The sequence below is a fragment of the Asterias rubens genome, chromosome 11 (genome assembly GCF_902459465.1).
Source record: "Asterias rubens chromosome 11, eAstRub1.3, whole genome shotgun sequence".
NCBI lineage: Eukaryota > Metazoa > Echinodermata > Asteroidea > Forcipulatida > Asteriidae > Asterias > Asterias rubens.
Window position 1 is genome coordinate 17394635 of NC_047072.1, and position 20680 is coordinate 17415314.

Here is a 20680-nt window from a genome sequence, read left to right on the forward strand (position 1 = left end):
TACACGGTCTAATTATGATGATAGTTGAAAACAACCCATTGAAATATTTTTGTTTTAAATGTCATATCTGGAGTTTATCGTTTAGTGTGCGCTTTATTAATTTTTCTTTTTGCATCGATTTCATGCGAAAATGTGAATCGGTTTTTCACTATTCTCTCGTGACCAAGATGGCCGATCGATCTCAAACTTCTACAGGTTTGTCAGTTTATATTATATCTGGTGGATTACATAAAGTGCTTACACTGCCAGCAACTGTTTTGTCCGCAAAACCAACTCTGTAATGTTCCTTTAACTATTTGTAAATGCAATGCCATAAACTGCTGATCCTCTTCTTTAGCTGTTCCAACAATAGACACTGCAACCCACTGGAAAGGGAAGAGCCGACTACTTAACATCTCATTAGTGATCTGGGTTTCTTCCAGGTTCCTTCTTTAAACATGCGTATCTCATAATTCTGCAAAGGGGGGGGGGGGGAAATTAAATACAAAAATTATGGTTTGTCAACATTATGTTTCTAGAATATTAGGTATTGATGTTCTGTACACAAATATGGTAGTGGCCGTACAATAAAGGTGAGATTCTTTATTGCACCGCCTGACCCTGCAAGGTTTTTGTTCCTGTCCTCGGACTAAGTTTTGCGGCGGTTCAAATTTCCCAATGACGCTAAATGATTGCGGGTATGTGGCGCACTAAATACATGTAGATCCTATTGAGTACCGGTATATCGAGTGCATTGCGCCTGCGTAAAGCTAGCGAATGCGCGCCAACACGCATATCTTTCAGCACTGGACGATATTCAAAGCGAAGTTCCCAAACGTTATCTGTGTCAAAACTTGAAACTTCCACAAGTTTAATCATGGTCATGTGATGGGCTTTTACCCATTACAAATGAGTCACAAATTTGGCCAATACGCTAAAAATTACGCACAAATTCAAACAAAGCAACTATACACTAGACTGGCACTAGTCATTCTTTCATTTAATGTCTCTACCTTGTATTTGGAGAAGAGATACATTAAGCCCAATGGCGGTGCAAGTCCCCACATTATCCCCAAGAAGGTGGTCTTTGGGGTGGCTTTGAAGAAGCGATAAGAGCTGTGCCTTGCATGGTTCCATCGGACAACAGCCGGGTCCATCTAAGATTGTAAGAAGAACGGACATGCAATGTAAATTAATCCAAAATAATAAAATAAGGGATAAATTTCCGTATCCTGCCACCACTTTTTCACTCATGTTTGCAAACTCATTGAGGTGAATTAGTTAGATAAAATATTATTTCACATCAAATGAAAAAGTTGTGGGATGATATTTATTGATACGGAAACTTTTCCAAAATAAGAAATCAATTAGGCTTGCATGTTGAAGGAACCAACATGCCTGTACATGTATGCAACGTGCAATATGATGGTCCACACAGCACATGGTAACCAATGGATGAAGTTTTTATGATGAGCGCAGCCACATAGTTCCAGGTGTTGTAGAGAATTTGGAAATCAAATAACTGTAACGCTCTGACGAGGGTCAAAGACCCGAGCGTCACATACATACAAACATCTGACTATATATGGGCCTTGGGGGCGGAGTTTGACAGGAAGTGAACACTGCATTTCAACCACATTTCAACACTTTTAGTTTTACAAATCAAACAAATAGACTTAACTATTATATAAAAAGCTAAATTTGTAAAATTTTCTACCCACCCCCAGAACTCAGAAGTATACTAATTATTACAGAAATAACTTGGGAGCAATGTATTGTTCGTCAACCTTTTTATAAAGGAGTACTGCGACCATGGATGGAGGAATATGCCTATTAAGAAGACTGCAATTTGTGCAACTGTGCCATGGTTGAACTTGATTGAATGAAGAAAGGTCGACTTGGTAAATTCAGTTTCAAAATCAAAAAGCAACAAACAACTGAGTTGGCTCTCTTGTATGGCACCACACACATGACATAAGTTTTCCTTACCAACATCCCTTTCGCCTTAGGGTTGTTAATTTTCCTTTGATAATCTCTCCTGATCTCATTTCGAATTACGGCTCTCTCCTCCACCGCTTTTCTTTCCTCCATCGATAGTCCTAGACTAGCGTCGGCCATTTTGACCAAAGTTGAGCCTGGCACCAATTTTGGTGCTGGCACGAAATTTCAGTTATCCGTCAACGACCGTCGAAATACCTACCATCTGCGTACTGTAGGGCCTTTCTAAACCACGGCTTGGGCTCCGGCTCAGGCTTAGGCTCCGCGTGCTGTGTACGAAGCTTGCATTTTGGATGGAGCAGCCAACCTGCATTTTGGAGCAGCGCGTATTGCACGGATAGCAGCACGCGGAGCCTGAGCCGGATCCCAAGCCGTGGTTTGAGAAAGGCCCCTGGTTTCATTGTGGGAGAGCTCCGAATGACTGCCCTTAACGGTCGTTGACGAATAACTGATACTCGATCAGCATTGGTTTTTGGCCCTGAAGTTAGTTCATTGACAATAAACGTGGGACTGGATGGTTCGTGTTGTCGAGAGGTTCAGTGTAGCTGCCAGCAACTTTTCTTCATGTTGAAATAAACGTCAAAGTCAGAGTGTCCATGGAAAGAATACGCGAGGTCAGAATTCCACTTATTATTATTATGCAATGTTTGGCAAGGGTTCTTTTATGTCTTTGTTCTGCTTGTTCTGGGATAGGAGTATGGGATGGGACGGGAGGGGGGAGGGGCCGGGTGTACATGTAACATGGTGTATTGTAGGCTTGCTAGCCAGAGTCGCCAGAGAGGAGGGGGGGGGGGGGCATACTCAGTCATGATGGGTACGAGCATGGAGGTAGAATTAGAATCTAAAGATAGGTAGGAGTTACTCCTAGAACTGTTTCGGTTTCGTCCGGCTATCGTCGCCCGTAACGATAGCCGGACGAAACCAAAATAGTTCTAGGAGTAGGTAGGAGTTGGGGTTCGGGTCACATAGGAAGGAAGAGGACAGAGATGGTGGGCAGTCGATAGCGGAACGAACCTCATTCATATAAAATGATATATGATACGAGGGTGTTTTCCCTGGGCTGTGACCCTGTGTCGACGGTTCCAGAAATAAACAACTCGAAATACACATGTCGTTTGGTTTGTGACTTTCGCACAATAGTATGGTCATGAACAGTTGCCGTAACCCTCCTGCCGACGGCGGAGGGTAACGTTATCGCAACAAGGTCATGAATGGAGTAAATATCTACAACTAAGTTTTAGTAACACCTTACGATTATTTAATTCCTAGATTGCGTTAAGGCTTCGTAGTGGAGCCTTGTCGGCTGATGACCTTCTCCACCAATGTCAACAACGAGCCAGGAAACTCCAACGACTCAACGCCTTCATCACCCAAACTCCAGAGCTAGCTCAGAAGCAGTCAGAGGAAGCGGGAGAAAGATACAAGAAAGGTATCCAGAGGTTACTTTGACAATCAAAAAAGAGACGACTCATTGCTCTTTGCGTTTCTGTAGAGTCAGATTTACTTGAGTTCCAGAGTTATCTCCACTAGGCCATAGCTTCTTGTACTTCTAGAAACTATAAGTTTCTAGAAGTAAGCTTCTTGGAGCTTGTAAAGTTTACTGAACAGAAATTTCCAAGACCAAATATCTGGCCTTGAATTACATGCAGACCACATAGGCAATGGCCTATACTGCCCCTTGTCTTGGCCTTGGTGCCCCTTGTCTTGGCCTTGGTGCCCCTTGTCTTGGCCTTGGTGCCCCTTGTCTTGGCCTTGGTGCCCCTTGTCTTGGCCTTGGTGCCCCTTGTCTTGGCCTTGCTGCCCCTTGTCTTGGCCTTGGTGCCCCTTGTCTTGGCCTTGGTGCCCCTTCAACAAAAAAAAGGTGCCCTTTCAAAGATGAATTTCTAGTCCTGAATGATATTTCTGTCTGGGTAAATTTTTAAATAATTCTTTTGGTGAACAAAGGTAAATTTACTAGGACTTGAATTTGCACCCTTTGGACTACTCTGCCAACTGAGTTATCTCGCCCTAATGTTGGCGGTTTCCCTACTTTGTGAATAATCTTAGGGGGGGTGGCTAGTCAGTAGCTATTCGATCTTTAACTGTTGTAGTGGGGTGTGGTGGCCGAGCAGATAAGAGCATTCGACTCAAGTTCGGGTGGTTAAGTCAAAGGGTGTGTGGGTTCAAATCCCAGGCGTGACACTTGTGTCCCTGAGCAAGACACTTATAACCACTTAAAGCTTCTCTCCACCTATGAATGAGGGGAGAGATGGTTTATGTGAATGATTAGCTTGGAGCGTGGTAACCCGCAGCACCCGCTGTATACTCCTAGGAGAGTTGAGATGGTTTAAGCATGAAATAATATAGCCTAGTGACCAGGAAGCCACTTTGATACGCCCTTTGGGCTGTGATAAAGCGCTATAAAAAAATAAATTAATAGCGAGGCATTACATCCGAGTTTACAATACATTGATTCTAGGAGATGCTTTACTGCAAAACTAACAGTCTATTTTGATTGGTCTAAAGGTAAACCGAAGGGTAAACTTGATGGTATCCCGATTGCAGTCAAGGATAACTTCAGTACCAAGGGAATCGAAACAACATGTGCATCTCGAATGCTGCAAGGTAAACCTGTTTTGTATACAAATTTCTGAGTTAAGCCCGGTTCATACTTCCTGCGAATGCGAATACGAAGCGAATCTTGACGTCACAAATTCGCAACGAATAATTCGCAGCAGTTGAACTCTGCTCTACTCCCTTGCGAATAATCGCTGCAAAAGGAGGATGTGACGTCAAATTCGCCTCGCATTCGCAGGATGTATGAACCGGGCTTTAAGGTATTGGCAATGATGTAAGAACAGTTTTGGGTCATTCAGAGGGCTCAATTTCAGTGATCAATTTCAGTTTAAAGGCAGTGTACACTATTGGTAATTACTCAAAATAATTATTAGCATAAAACCTTTCTTGGTGACAAGTAATGGCAAGAGGTTGATGGTATAAAACATTGTGAGAAACGGCTCCCACTGAAGTGCCATAGTTTTTGAGAAAGAAGTAATTTTCCACGAATTTGAGTTCGAGACCTCAGATTTAGAACTTGAGGTCTCAAAATCAACCATCTAAACGCACACAACTTCGTGTGACAAAGGTGTTTTTTCTTCTTCATTATTATCTCGCAAGTTTGATGACCGATTGAGCTCAAATGTTCACAGGTTTGTTATTTTATGCACATGTTGAGATACACCAACTGTGAAGGCTAGTCTTTGACAATTACCAATAGTGTCCACTGCCTTTAAAGCCAGTGTACACTAATGGTAAATGTCAAGGACCAGTCTTCTCACTTGGTGTATCTCAACATATATGCATAAAATAACAAACCTGTGAAAATTTGAGCTTGATTGGTCGTCAGAGTTGTGAGATAACTATGAAAGAAAAAACACCCTTGTCACACGAAGTTGTGTGCTTTCAGATGCTTGATTTCGAGACCTCAAAATTCTAAACTTGAGGTCTCCAAATCAAATTCATGGAAAATTACTTCTTTCTTGAAAACTACTCCACTTTAGAGGGAGCCGTTTCTCACAATGTTTTATACCATCAACCTCTCCCCATTACTCGTTGCCAAGAAAGGTTTTATGCTAATAATTATTTTGAGTAAATACCAATAGTGTCGACTGCCTTTAAGATGTGAGAGGAAAACCCAGCGACTTATTCAAGGGAAAACCCACGCAGTCAGGAAGACATTGACAGCCCAATGCACAATGTGCCCCTAGCGGGATTCGAACCGGGGTCCAAGTGGTGGAAGGCAGTTAAAGATGCCACTACGCCAACCTGACCACCTAAATGGAAAGGATGACACCTAAATATTGTGATCCTTTTGACGCACCCATCCACTCAAAATTTCTACTTGTAAAATATTGACTAACTATAATATTTATATGCACTGGACACTATCGGTAAATACTCAAAATAATTGTCAGCATAAAAACTTACTTGGTAACGAGAAATGGAGAGCTGTTGATAGTATAAAACGGCTCCCTCTGAAGTAATGCAGTTTTCGAGAAAGAGGTAATTTTCCACCAAAATATTTGAATTTGATTTTGAGACCTCAGAATTAGATTTTGAGGTCCCGAAATCAAGCATCTAAAACTTAAAAGCACACAATTTTGTATTACATGGGTGTTTTTTCTTCAATTATTATCTCACAACTTGGACTACCAATTGAGCTAAAATTTTCACAGGTTTGTTATTTTATGCATATGTTGAGATACACCAAGTGAGAAGACTGGTCTTTGACAATTACCAATAGTTTCCAGTGTCTTTAAAGGCAGTGGACACTATTGGTAATTACTCAAAATAATTATTAGCATAAAACCTTTCTTGGTGACAAGTAAGGGGGAGAGGTTGGTGGTATAAAACATTATGAGAAACAGCTCCCTCTGAAGTAACGTAGTTTTGGAGAAAGAAGTAATTTTCCACGAATTTGATTTCGAGACCTCAAGTATAGAACTTGAGGTCTCGAAATCAACCATCTAAACACACACAACTTTGTGTGACAAGGGTGTTTTCTTCTTTCATTATTATCTCGCAACTTTGATGACCGATTGAGCTCAAATTTTCACAGGTTTGTTATTTTATGCATATGTTGAGATACACCAACTGTGAAGGCTAGTCTTTGACAATTACCAATAGTGTCCACTGCCTTTAATATACACTTCAAACTGAGAAAAAAGTAATGCCTCAAATGAAGCAGGATTTTAAACAAACGTGCACAGCTTATTCATGGCTTTTCGCGTCTTGCAGCGTATTAATTTTTTAGTTGAAATAGATGAGAAAATCTATGCCAGCAAGATTGTCATTAAGAGGTCAGTGCTTGTATACGATAAAATTGTGCTTTATTTTTCAAAGGGCCAGGTTCAAATCCCGGTCGCGACACTTGTGTCCCTGAGCAAGACACTTAACTATTATTGCTTCTCTCCACCCAGGGGTAAATGGGTACCTGTGAGGGCAGAGATGGTTCTTGTGGTTGATTTAGCCGAGTAGCACAATTGTTGCATGAGGCTGTATACTCCCCAGGGAGCTGAGATGGTTTGTGGAGTGAATTAAGGCCCAGTGACCTGGGGTAATAATTTGAAGTGCTTTGAGCCACCCGTTCGGGAGTGAAAAAGCGCTATATAAACTCAAATATTATTATTATTATTTCATGTCGAAGTTGACCCCTCTTTTGAGAAGATGGCATAATATTGTAACCTGACTTGGTCTCCTTTAATCCTTCTTTTTTCTGCGCAGGATATGTCCCACCATACACTGCGACTGTCGTTCAGAGACTGCTAGACGAGGGCGCTGTTCTCATGGGCAAAACCAACATGGATGAATTTGCTATGGGGTAGGTCAACAGATAGAATTGTTTATAAGCCGGTTGTGGCAGGATGTTTTGTCCCCCGGAGATTCTCTCCCCTGGTACGACGAACTAATAATAATAATAACAAATTCTCATAAAGTGCATTTCACAATAACCGTATCAATGCGCATTGCATTAGTGCTTAAAGGCAGTGGACACTATTGGTTACTAGTCAAAATAATTATTAGCATAAAACCTTACTTGGTAACGAGTAATGGGGAGATGTTGATAGTATAAAACATTGTGAGAAACGGGTCCCTCTGAAGTGACGTAGTTTTCGAAGTAAAGAAGTAATTTTCCACGAATTTGATTTCGAAACCTCAGATTTAGAATTTGAGGTTACGAAATCAAGCATCCGAATGCACACAACTTTGTGTGACAAGGGTGATTTTTCATTCATTATTATCTCAAAACTTCATCAACCAATTGAGCTCAAACTTTCACAGGTTTGTTATCTTATGCATATGTTGAGACACACCAAGTGAGCAGACTGGTCTTTGACAATTACCAATTGTGTCCACTGTCTTTAAGTCATTTGGCCAACAACATCCCTTTAATTTTTCTCAGCTCCCTGGGTAGTATACAGCCCCAAGCTGTCGTGACACGCTGAAGGCTTTATCGTACACATTATCAACCTCTGCCCTCACAGGAACCCATTTCGTACCCCTGGGTGAAGAGAAGCAATTATAGTAACGTATCTTGTTCAAGGACACAAGCGTCATGACTGTGATTTGAACCCCAGTCCGGTAACTTAACCACCAGAACTTGAATTTGGTGTTCTCAACCACTCGACCATGACACTCTACACTCGAACTGTGAGCGCCCTCTTTTGAATCATCGTTCTCCAGCTCATTTTAGTTGCCCATATGGGGTCACAGATTTCCCAAGGGGGGGGGGGGGCTTTGGGTCCAGAGGTTGGTATAGACCCTATGCACATGACGTCATTTCAGTAGGGCACCCTCACATAGAGGTCAAAAAGAGGTTGTTTATTGGTCAAGACTGTGTGCCGCGCGTACAAATCTGTGCGTCTCTATTTTTTCGTCACCGTTTTTCCTCTAAGATGGCAGCTGGATGACGTCAATGCATAAGGTCTATTGAAAAAGTTGATAGTTGAAAAGTACGCTTGTGAGAATGTTGGTAATTGTAAAAGGTCTCTAATAACCTCCACTTTGAAATGTGTTTGTCCTAAAGGTATTGACGTTTGCAGTTTTTCTTGGCCAGTGACCCAACTCAAATGGTTGCAATGTGTTTAATCCTAACGATCTTCATGTTTTTCTTTCTCTTTTCTTTTCCCCAGATCTGGTACGATCGACTCGGCGAGCGGCCCAACTCAAAATATATGGGGGCATCCGCTTCTGAAAGTACAATCCCATAATGCATCAGTCAAACACCAGGATGGGTCAGAGGTCAGTCAGAGGTCCATACACACTCAAACGAAGAGCGTCGAGGATTCTGATTGGTTTATTTCTGGCGGCAGCTCGGGAGGAAGCGCCGTTGCTGTTGCGAGTGGAATGTGTTTTGCGTAAGTACTGCTTAAAGACACTAAAAACTATTAGTTACTCAAAACAGTTGTTAGCTAAAAACTTGGATACACCATGTAAACCAAGTAAGAATACATGTCTTGGACAATTGTCAAAGGTGTCTAGTGCTTTTAAAGGAACACGTTGCCTTGGATCGGACACGTTGGTCTTTGAAAAGCATTTGTAACTGTTTTTTATAAAATGTATATGGATAGAAAGATGTTGTTAAAGTAGGATACAATGATCCACACAAACAATTGCACGGTTTTCCTTTTACCTCGTCGACTAACACGGTCGGCCATTTATGGGAGTCAAATTTTTGACTCCCATAAATGGCCGACCGTGTAAGTTCGCACAGTTAAAGGAAAACCAAGCAATTTCGAGGCAAACTTGTGTGGATAATTGTATTCTACTTTTAAAACATCTTTCCAACTCGTCCGATCCGAGGCAACGTGTTCCTTTAACTGGTTTGTGTAGACTGCAAATCAGGCGCCTGTTCAAACAATATAGGACTTTTAAGTGTGTGACTTTGTTTTCTTCCTGCGTTAAAGAAATACCAGTCAGAAGCCATATTTTCTGCATTGGTCTGACAGCAAACCAAGTTCAGTGCTCTGTGACTCGGTTACATTTTTGTAGACAATTATTGTAGTTCAATATTTCTGGTAATGAAACCAAGGTCGCCTTTAGTGAACTTAAAGGCAGTGGACACTTTTGGTATTTACTCAAAATAATTATCGGCATAAAACCTTTCTTGGTGACGAGTAATGGGGAGAGGTTGATGGTACAAAACATCATGAGAAACGGCTCCCTCTGAAGTGCCATAGTTTTCGAGAAAGAAGTAATTTTCCACGAATTTGACCACAGATTTAGAACTTGAGGTCTCAAAATCAACCATCTAAACGCACACAACTTTGTGTGACGAGGGTTATTTTTCTTTTATTATTATCTTGCAACTTCGATGACCGATTGAGCTCAAATTTTCACAGGTTTGTTATTTTATGCATTATATGTTGAGATACACCAACCATGAAGGCTAGTCTTTGACAATTACCAATAGTGTCCACTGCCTTACATCACTGTAGCCCGCAAGCCTGATGAAACCTGTAAACATAGGTGCATGATATGTGAACCAGAAACACTGGGGTTAACCCCTACTCTTTCACTGTAGCTTGCAAGCCTGAGGAAACCTGTAAACAAGGGTGCTTGATTTGTGAACCAGAAACACTGGGGTTAACCCCTACTCTTCCACTGTAGCTTGCAAGCCTGAGGAAACCTGTAAACATAGGTGCTTGATATGTGAACCAGAAACACTGGGGTTAACCCCTACTCTTTCACTGTAGCTTGCAAGCCTGAGGAAACCTGTAAACAAGGGTGCTTGATTTGTGAACCAGAAACACGGTTAACCCCTACTCTGTCACTGTAGCTTGCAAGCCTGAGGAAACCTGTAAACAAGGGTGCTTACTATGTGACCCAGAAACACCGAGGTTACTTTCAGTATAAGTGTGTTGGGCTTGATTTCACAAAGCACTAAGGTTCATCTTAAAGATGAGTTGTCAGTCATAGAGTTATATATAAGAACTAGAGGGCGCACTGGTGATGCTTCTAGCACAAACGCGCAGGACTGTAAGGAGACACACGCACGCCATTATGTACGCGCATTGAATATGAAACACACGTTGGAGTTTGTATATATTGAACGCAACGCGATGCTGTTTTGTTCAACTTACAAAATGGCCGCACAAACACACGCTGTGGGATGCCAGTTTTGTCAACTTAGAAAATGGCTGCCTGCGCACGTGCCGGAGCGTGTATATTGACCCATTTCACCTGACGTCATCATCAAAAAATCTTGAATGCACCATACTGGTGGGCAATTTCACTGTACGTTTTGATATATAACTCTATGGTGCGTGTTATGCAGTGAAAGTGCACGTTTTAGGAGACGCGGCATTAATACACGTAAACCTAACTTGCCCACCAAATGGTGAGCGCGGATCAGTCGCCGCGTGTGACGCGCGTGCAAGGGGTCAATAGGCCAGTGCGCCCTCTCGTTCTTATATATAACTCTATGGTTGTCAGTATTGCCATAGTGATTTTTATACTAAATATGATTACAAAGCCCTCTTACTCTCCTCTAACAGTTTTTGCTCCTAAAAGGCATCTAATTTTCTAATATATCGTTGACTGATTGAAGCACAAAAAGCTTTTCCAAAATCATAAAAACTTTCTCTTTCCTTTCACACAGAGCTCTTGGTTCTGATACAGGGGGATCAGTCCGCCACCCAGCATCGTACAGTGGAGTCGTTGGTTTTAAACCTACTTATGGACTCTGCTCGAGGCATGGTCTCATCCCTCTAGTCAATTCCCTGGACGTACCTGGAATATTGGCCAAGTCTGTTGATGATGTGGCTACAGTATTAGGTATGAAATCAATCACATGAAGGAATACATATTTTTGTACTTTTACCATTAAAGGAGTTGGGTAATTTTTGTAACACAAATCACAATGTGTCTTTCTGTATAATAACCATGACAAAAACATGACCCCACCTTTAATGGAAAATGATGATCATTCAACTCTATTGTTTTAAATCTGTTGGAACAGGTGCTATTGCTGGCCACGATCCCCTAGACTCGACAACAGTTACCAATACATTTGAGCCGTTTGAACTTGATGAAGAAATATCACTGGACGGACTACACATCGGCATCCCGAAGGTAATTTAATTTTTGAGAAATCTTTCAGCCCTAGAAAACTGACGTCACCAACTGAGCTGTCTCTCTATTAAACAAAATCTTAGCAAGAGGGTTTAGTATTAATAAGGGAATCATTTGGTGAAGAGGTTTTCAACTAGTGGTTTAAACCCAAGGAGGCCTGGTTCTTGATAATTTTACAGAGACAAAGTCGAGCTAAATTATCAAGAACCAGGCCTCGGCGGGTTTAAACCACTAGTTGAAAACCACTTCACCACACATTGATTCCCATTCATATACATTTTGGCAAAAAGCATCAAAACTTTTTGGTCAAAAAGTAAAATAAATGCGAAAATTTGAATTGTTCAATGATTTCTTTCAACACAACACCCTCGGGTAAACAACTCCTTATAAGGGAATGCTGTGCGCATGGCGCGTATGGCGTGATGTGGCATAACTGTCTCGGCCGTTGCTCTCCACCGATAGGAATGAAGAAGCTGTCTTATAAGCACAGGTGCAAGCTTGCGTGTCAAGTCCATGTTTCAACACTCTTAACTGGTCATAAACAAAGGTTTATACACACCCACGTGACGCGCTCTCCAACAATAGGAATAGCAAAACTGTCTGAGGTATTTATGAATTTTGATTTGTACCCATATACACTGATGTGTGTTAGCACACAGTACTTGCCCAAGTACTGTGAAAAAACCCACACAGGCATTATTACTCGGGTGGGATTCAAACCCACGACCTTTGCAATCCTAGAGCAGTGTCTTAATAACTAGACCACCGGGATTGACCGGTAGCTAGAGGCAGCTAGAGACACACATTGGTATTTTTTATCCCTGGTGCAAATTAAACATTGATTATAAGAGGATTAAAAGTTGGGTCATGTGTTTCGAGAGGCTGAAATTTTGCATACATGTGTTCTAAAACTTTGGGTGCGTTCGTTTAGCTTCCCTGGGCCGACCCCGGTCTGCTCGGTACGTTCGAATAGCTTTGAGGGAGCTCACCCGGGTCAGCCCCCAGTGCCCTGCTTGTGGAGTGGGTCACTTGGGGGTGACCTGAGGTGCATGCCGTCACCACGCGAGGGCGAGTGTGATTGTTTGTTTAGCTCTTGTCAGGGGCTCACTCGAGTGAGCATCGCGGGGTAGACCCAGGGAAGTGTAATGAACGCACCTTTGTATACTTCGTCTTCGCCCCATCACCAATGAAGCCTTCGGCCTCGTTGGATATGGGCCGCAAAAGCACTGTATGTTTCTGTATTCCACTCGAGCTTGTGTGATAACTTATATTATCTTCAAGTACGCGCTAATCCTCCAATCAGATTCGCAGAATGGAGTGGTGATAAAAACCTATATTGCACGGCTAATATCACTACCATGCGTATTGTGTGTTCTATGTCACGCGCCAAGCTTGCTTGAAGATAAATACGCTATCACACGCGCGCTCGTGGAAATACGGAAAATATAGCGCGTCTGCGTCCCATATCCAACTGGACCTTCGGGCCTCGTTGGATATGGGACGCAGACGCGCTATATTTGTCCGTAGTCCACTTGCGCTTGTGTGATAACTTATATTATCCCCGATGCAAATTTGACATCTATTCTGGCTTTATTATTATTATTGTCATTAATATTTTTTCCAGGAGTTTCATTTCCCCGGTCTTGATGACTGCGTTCTCCAAGCTTGGTCCAGGGGTGTGGATCTATTTGAGAAGGCTGGAGTGAAGGTGTCTGAAGTCTCTGTGCCTAATGTTCAGTATTCAACAGCTTGCTATTCTGTGATGGGCCCTGTCGAAGTGGCATCCAACATGGCCAGATATGATGGAATTGAGTATGGTGAGTGAACATTTGTTTAGGTTAGTTTACAAGGCGGTACAAGGTCCTGAACGTTTAAAGTCATTATACACTTTCGGTACAGAAAAGAAAGAAAAAAAGTTCACAGATTTACAAATAATTTACAGGGTTTACAGAAGGTAATGGTGAAAGACTTCTCTTGAAATATTGTTCCATGAAATGCTTTACTTTTTGAGAAAACATTAAAACAATATAAATTCTTGTTAGCGAGAATTACGGATTTATTTTAAACACATGTCATGACACAGCGAAACGCGCGTAAACAAGAGTGGGTTTTCCCGTTAGTTTCTCCTGACTCCGATGACCGATTGAGCCTAATTTTTCACAGGTTTGTTATTTTATATATAGGTTGTGATACACGAAGTGTGGCACTTGGACAATACTGTTTACCGAAAGTGTATAATGGCTTTAAAACTGGCAGGATCATGGTGGTGCGATAAAGGACCTGGGCCCAATTTCATGGCTCTGCTTACCATAAGCACAAAATCGGCGCTTACGGAAGCGAGGGAATTCTGTGCTTACGGCATGCTTATTTCATGGGTTAGCGGGGAATTTTGGCTTGTGCGCTTGCGTTTTCCTCATTACTAGGCATTCTACGCTTACACAGCTAGCACAGAAATTCGGTGTTTGCAGGTCAGTGGAGATTGTTGAATGTGCCAAATTTGGTAAGCAGAGCCATAAAAGGTTTTAAACGAACTTTCCAGGCTAAGTCACCTCGCTTTTATTCCCATTCATATACACTTTTTGTTTTTAAGCGTAAACATGTTTGAAAATCTATTGAAAATTGTTTGTAATTTTTCAGTTCTTGTCACAATCTCATGGTTTGACTCAAATAGTTGTACATTGATTGCTGGTGTTTTGATTGCATTGCGCTTAAACAAGCACCAAGCAATCTCGCCTATGTTTGAACACTTCTAGCCGTGCCCCCACATGACCATGGCGTGTTCTCCACCAATAGGAAAAGCGAAACTGTCTGGGGTTTATTCAAGGTGAATTGATTCACAACATGCTTTATACTGTCAGAAGCTGCTGTACTCCTAGCTAAGCAGGTTTTTCTTGCCAATTAGTGTCGGGAGTTGTTTCCACACATCTATGGTCTCCTGCTGATGACTAGAGCAAGCTAGTCGAAATGTTGTGACCAATTCAAGAACTGACTCCGTGCAGTTGTACGATCCTGTAAGCTAAAGTTGTAGTCCCGCCAGTTTTCTATACCATCCGCCCAGGTAATAGTTAATAAGCAGGACAGTTCTTCTCAGAACTGAGAAGTCTCCCGAACACCCGAACAATCTACTCCGTGGTCGTAGAACAAAGCAAGACAGTTCTCTAAGAACAAACTCTATCTGGCAAGTAGATACACACATGGTTTCCGCACACCATATATATATCGATACCTCACCATGCAATGCCTCAAATCACCTCGACAACATATCACCCCAGGACTTCGCTCACTTCATTGGCTACCCGTCTCCAAACACATAGAATTCAAACTTCTCCTGCTGACATACAAATCTCTTCACCAATCCGCACCTCATTATCTTCAAGAGCTCCTTTATCCATATGTGCCTCATCGTACCCTCCGCTCCAGCTCTACCTCTCAACTAGTCCCATACATCACTCGCACGAAGTCTTATGGCCACCGCTCGTTCTCATATTCTTCACCCTCACTCTGGAACAACTTGCCGCACTACATCAGAACTGCTCCAAACGAGAACATTTTCAACATCTGCTGAAAAAACTTACCTGTTTAGTCATTAATTTTTGTTAAGCGCTTCGCAACTTTTGTGTGAAGCGCTATAGAAATGCCGTTCATTATTATTATTATTAAATCCTATAAACATCTACAAATGTACATTCCCTCTATCTATCCCCGTAGGTCATAGACATGAGCATAGCGATTCAACTGAGTTACTGTATGCAGCGACTAGACACGAAGGTTTCAACGATGTCGTCAGAGGACGGATTCTTGCCGGGAACTACTTCCTGCTTAAAGAGTGAGAACATTTTTATTGAAATTCTAAACTGATTTTGGGGTTTGAACAAAGAATTGACTAGAGTGGGATTCGAAACCAACGACCTCTGGATTAACGTGCCGGCGCTCTACCAACTGAGCTATCTAGCCCTATATTGGCGGTGTCCCTATTTTATCAATATCTTTGTTCGGGGATGCCAGTCAGAAGCCATACAACCGTTAACTGCCGTGTAGCCAGGGATCACACCCAAATTTCCATACAACCTGGGAAGCGGCAGCTAGGGGATCACCTTAAGGGGATGCGACTTAAAATCATTCTAAAATGATCAAATTTAAAAGGACACGTTGCATTGGTTCGGTTGAGTTGGTCGATAAAAAGCGTTTGAAACTGTTTGTTATAAAATGCATATGGTTAGAAAGGTGTTTTCAAGGGTGAATATAATATACCGCACAAATAGTGCCTAGAAAATGTTGGGGTTTTTTTCTTGTTTTTTTTTGCGAACTAACACAGTCAGCCATTTTGTGGAGTAAAAAATTTGAATTGACAAAGTGGTCAATAATTTGTTTTTGTTCAACGAAAAATTATTTAATGTTTACCCAATCAGTTTCCCTTGGGGCTTATTACTAAATATAATTTGTGCGTTATTTTCCAAGAGCGTTTGGATGATTTTTTCTGTAGCGCTTGAGTAATTGGTTATTAGAAAGTGCGCTTGTTAAGTTTGTATTATTGTAAATATTAGTATGATTATTATTCTGTCTGGACAGCAATTATGAGAAGTACTTCCTTCAGGCTCAGAGAGTCCGACGTCTGATTGCGAATGATTTCCAGAGAGTGTTTCGTAGTGGAGTAGACGTCTTACTAACACCTTCCTCAGTCAGCGATGCCAGAACATATAAAGACTTTGTAGCCCGGGACAATCGAAAGCAACAGGAAGTAGAAGACGTAATGTTCATGTCGGCCAATTTAGCGGGTGAGTCCCCTTTAAGCACAGTTCATACTTCCTGGGAATGCGATAGGAATTTTGATGCCACAAGGCTGTTTTCACATGGAGTCTTTCGCAGGAGTTAAGCACATTTCAACTGATGCGAACCATCTTTGCGTATTTGCGATGTAAAAATTTGTGGAAAATAGTGGAAAATTACTTGAAAACTACGTCACTTCAAAGGGAGCTGTTTATCACAATGTTTTATATAAGCAACAGCTCTCCGTTACTCGTTAACAAGTAGGTCTTTATGCTAACAATTATTTTGAGTAATTACTGATAGTGTCCAGTGCCTTTAAAGGCAGTGGACACTATTGGTAATTACTCAAAATAATTATTAGCATAAAACCTTTCTTGGTGACCAGTAATGGGGAGAGGTTGGTGGTATAAAACATTGTGAGAAACAGCTCCCTCTGAAGTGCCATAGTTATGGAGAAAGAAGTAATTTTCCATGAATTTGATTTCGAGACCTCAAGTTTAGAACTTGAGGTCTCGAAATCAACCATCTAACCGCACACAACTTCGTGTGACAATGGTGTTTTCTTCTTTCATTTTTATCTCGCAACTTTGATGACCGATTGAGCTCAAATTTTCACAGGTTTGTTATTTTATGCATATGTTGAGATACACCAACTGTGAAGGCTAGTCTTCGACAATTACCAATAGTGTCCACTGCCTTTAAGTGATAGCAAAACAATCAATCATTTTAATCAAAATCATTCCTTTGGCAGGCATTCCAGCGATATCAGTCCCCGCCTTCTTGTCACCACAGAGCATGCCCATAGGACTGCAGCTGATTGGCCAAGGGTTCAAGGAGAAACAGCTGTTGACAGTCTCTAAGTGGTTGGAACAACAGGTGTCATTTCCGTGGCAGGAGCTTCAGAGGTCACTGAGGTCAATGGACAGATGACCCAGGTCAACCCAGGTCAAGTGGTTAGACTGCAGAACTTGCAATCACAAGGTTGTGGGTTCGAATCCCCCAGCTTACCGCTGATTTCACAATGACAAGAATAGTTATTGTCGTCTAGTTACTGAATCACAATTTCTTGATTTGTGCAACTCGTAATCATAGACGTTAAACCAATGTTTGTGAGAGAGATTGGTTGTTGCCAGCTTGGTGTTTATATCCCCTTGTGGGAGTTTGCCGAGTTCCCTTGATGGAAAGATCATCTAAACAAACAAACAAACAAACAAACAATAGGTCAATAGGTTTAGCTTCCATGGGTCTACCCCGCGGTGCTCACTCGGGTGAGCCCCTGACAAGAGCTATTCGAACGATCACACTCGCCCTCTCGTGGTGACGTCATGCACCTGGGGCCAGCCCCCAAGTGACCCACTCCAAAAGCAGGGCACTGGGGGCTGATTCGGGTGAGCCCCGTCAAAGCTATTCGAATGTACCGGGGCAGACTGGGTCGACACAGGGAAGCTAAACAAACGCACCCTATAAGAGGGTTTTATTTTGTTATTAAATTTTTTTTGTTCCATTATAAAAAATGGCATTTGGAAAATAAAATATTTTAAAAACTACACAAGTTTGAGGTTGTCATGCTTTTTTTGTCCTAAATATGACACTAGAATGGATACAGTCTACTCGACGCTAATGATGCACATGTACCATCCCTTTATGATAAAAAGTTCACATGGCCTTATCAACTTTTCTGAGCAAAAAGTTCACAGGGCTATACTTTTTGCTGGAAAAAAATCACAAGGCCTTGTGAACTTTTCGCTCGAAAAAAAATCACAAAGCTATAGCCTTGTGAACTTTTTGCTCAAAAAAAAAATCATTAGGCCTTGTAAAGTTTTCGCTATATAAAATCATAAGGCCTTGTGAACTTTGCATTTGAAAAAAATCACACTTTTTGCTCTCACAAAATCATAAGGCCTTGTGAACTTTTCGCTCGAAAAAGGCCTTGTAATCTTTTCGCTCGAAAAAAAATCAAAAGGCAAACTTTTTGTGAACTTTTTGCTCAAAAAAAAAAATCATAAGGCTATATATAGCCTTGTAAATTTTTTCGCTCGAAAAAAAATCTCAAGGCTATAATAGCCTTATGAACTTTTCCCTTGAATAAAAAATCATAAGGCTTGTGAAATTTTCTCTTGAAAAAAATCACAAGCCTTGTGAACTTTTCGCTCGAAAAAAAAATCATGTGAACTTTTCGCTTAAAAAAAATCATAAGGGCTTGTAAACTTTTCGCTAGAATAAATCATAAGCTTTCTGAACTTTGTGCTTGAACAAAATCACAAGGCTTTGTGAACTTTTTATCTCGAAAAAAGTCATAAGGCTATAAACTTTCCGCTCTAAAAAAAATCAAATATAGCCTTGTAAACTTTTTGCTTGGAAAAAACTGCAAGGCAAACTTTTTGTGTACCTTTCACCTAAAAAAAAATCATATGGCTATAGCCTTGGGAATTTTCTGCTCGAAAAAAATCATGAGGCTGTGAACTTTTCGCTCAAAAAAAAATCACAAGGCTATATATATATAGCCTTGTGTACTTTTCGCACGAAAAAAATCATAAGGCTGTAAACTTTCTTGAAAAAAAAATCGCAAGGCGAACTTTTTGTGAACTTTTGGCTTGAAAAGAAAATCAGCCTTGAGAACTTTTCGCTCAAAAAAATCACCTGGAAACTTGTTAACTTTTCGCTCTGAAAAAATCATACGGCAAACTTTTTACGAACTTTTTGCTCAAAACACAAGGCAAATCACAAGGCAAATGGCCTTGTGAACTTTTCGCTTGAACAAAAAATCACAAGGTGGACTTTTCGCTAAAAAAAAATCATAGCCTTGTGAACTTTTCGCTCTAAAAAAATCATAAGGCCTTGTGGACTTTTGGCTCGAAAAAAATCATAAGGCTTTTTTCGAGCCTTGTAAATTTTTGGCTCGAAAAAATCACAAGCCTTGTGAACTTTTTGCACGAAAAAAAATCGCAAGGCGAACTTTTTGTGAACTTTTCGCTAAAAACAAAATCATATGGCTATGTGAATTTTTCATTAAAAACAAATCATATCCTTGTGAAAACTTTTTGCTCAAAAAAAAATCACAAGGCTTATAGCCTTGTGACAGGCATATAGCCTTGTGACAGGCATATAGCCTTGTTAATTTTTCTTGTGAACTGTTTGCTCGAAAAACTTGTGAGCTTTTCGCTGTAAAAAAAAAATCATGAACTTTTCGCTCGAAAAAAATCATAAGGCTGTATAGCCTTGTGAACTTTTTGCTCTAAAAAAATCACAAGGCTATAATAGCTTTATGAACTTTTCGCTTCTGAAAAAAAAATCATAAGGCTATTATAGCCTTGTGAACTTTTCGTTCGAAAACAAATCATAAGGCTATATTTGATAAAAATGCTGGACCTTACCCTTTATAGTTTGTTTAAGTTTCGCCCAACTTTTATTAAGTAAAAATAAAAAAAATCACAACTTCCTAATTATTGCTTCAAATATTATTATTCTTGGCCTCTGTTCAATAAAAAAAAGGCTTCAGAAAAGCCTACCGCATCATGAAGAGCACAACATCGGACCTTAAAAACAAAATAGGCAAAAGTTGAGAAAAGTGCTGGCCTCACCGCCTATGATTCTTTCAAATTTCGGCCAATAAAAGGATGCACATCGAGCAAGGCATGCTGGGGAAAAAATGGCGCATCGAGATCGCTCGCCCCTGGGAACGAAGTTGGTGTACCCCTTTACTTAGTCTGGTTCCCAGACCCAAAAATCTCCGACTAGGCTCTGTCGACAAGAGACGTCAAGGAATCTTTGGTCAGGGGACCAGACTACCCTTTACTCCCCCGCGGCCATTTTCTTTTCTGAGCGCGGGCATGGTGTGTTAAGCTCCACGTGTGTGGTAAAAAAAGCAGATTTTCTGCAACATTTTACATCGCAAACCGACATCAAAATTCAACAACTTCCACATGATAACTGCACGGATGTTCATAGAATCTTCTAAATCAGGTAAGTGATTCCTGTGTTGATGCAAAAGAGGACATTTGAGGGGGGTTCTAAGACAAGATTGTCTTGGCAATACAAACAGTCAAATTCCGTTAATATGTTCATAGTGTCCCTCACTATATTTTGAACGAGTTTACAGCTAACAAATATATCCATGAAATAATTTCTGAAAATATGTCGGAGTCCTGCACTGGCGATGTGATCGTCATGTACCAAATTGATAGCGTGAGCCCAAAATATTAACTATAAATGAGAAAATTCAACAATTTTAAATTATGCTGTCTTGGAGTTCCGACTACAAGGAACATAACTAGTAAAAGTTCAGCTTCCTGAGTTAGGTGTAATTTTTTTCGCAATGGTACGG

General features: G+C 41.0%; 2 protein-coding genes across 2 annotated transcripts; one reads left to right on the plus strand and one right to left on the minus strand.

Annotated features, from left to right (window-relative positions):
* Positions 1–219: 219 nt before the first annotated feature.
* LOC117296658 (NADH dehydrogenase [ubiquinone] 1 beta subcomplex subunit 4-like) lies at positions 220–2118 on the minus strand. Its single transcript, XM_033779686.1, has 3 exons — positions 1969–2118; positions 993–1136; positions 220–454 (listed from the first exon to the last, which is right to left on the minus strand). The coding sequence occupies exons 1-3, from the start codon at positions 2095–2097 to the stop codon at positions 389–391; spliced, it is 339 nt and encodes a 112-aa protein (XP_033635577.1). The 5' UTR covers positions 2098–2118; the 3' UTR covers positions 220–388.
* Positions 2119–2416: 298 nt separating this feature from the next.
* On the plus strand, positions 2417–17374 carry LOC117296589 (glutamyl-tRNA(Gln) amidotransferase subunit A, mitochondrial-like). The gene is made up of 11 exons (XM_033779609.1): positions 2417–2591; positions 3247–3406; positions 4483–4581; positions 7240–7336; positions 8649–8873; positions 11117–11292; positions 11477–11589; positions 13214–13406; positions 15298–15415; positions 16159–16364; positions 17108–17374. Exons 1-11 carry the CDS (start codon positions 2574–2576, stop codon positions 17284–17286), a joined length of 1584 nt encoding a protein of 527 aa, XP_033635500.1. The 5' UTR covers positions 2417–2573; the 3' UTR covers positions 17287–17374.
* The last annotated feature ends 3306 nt before the right edge of the window (positions 17375–20680 follow it).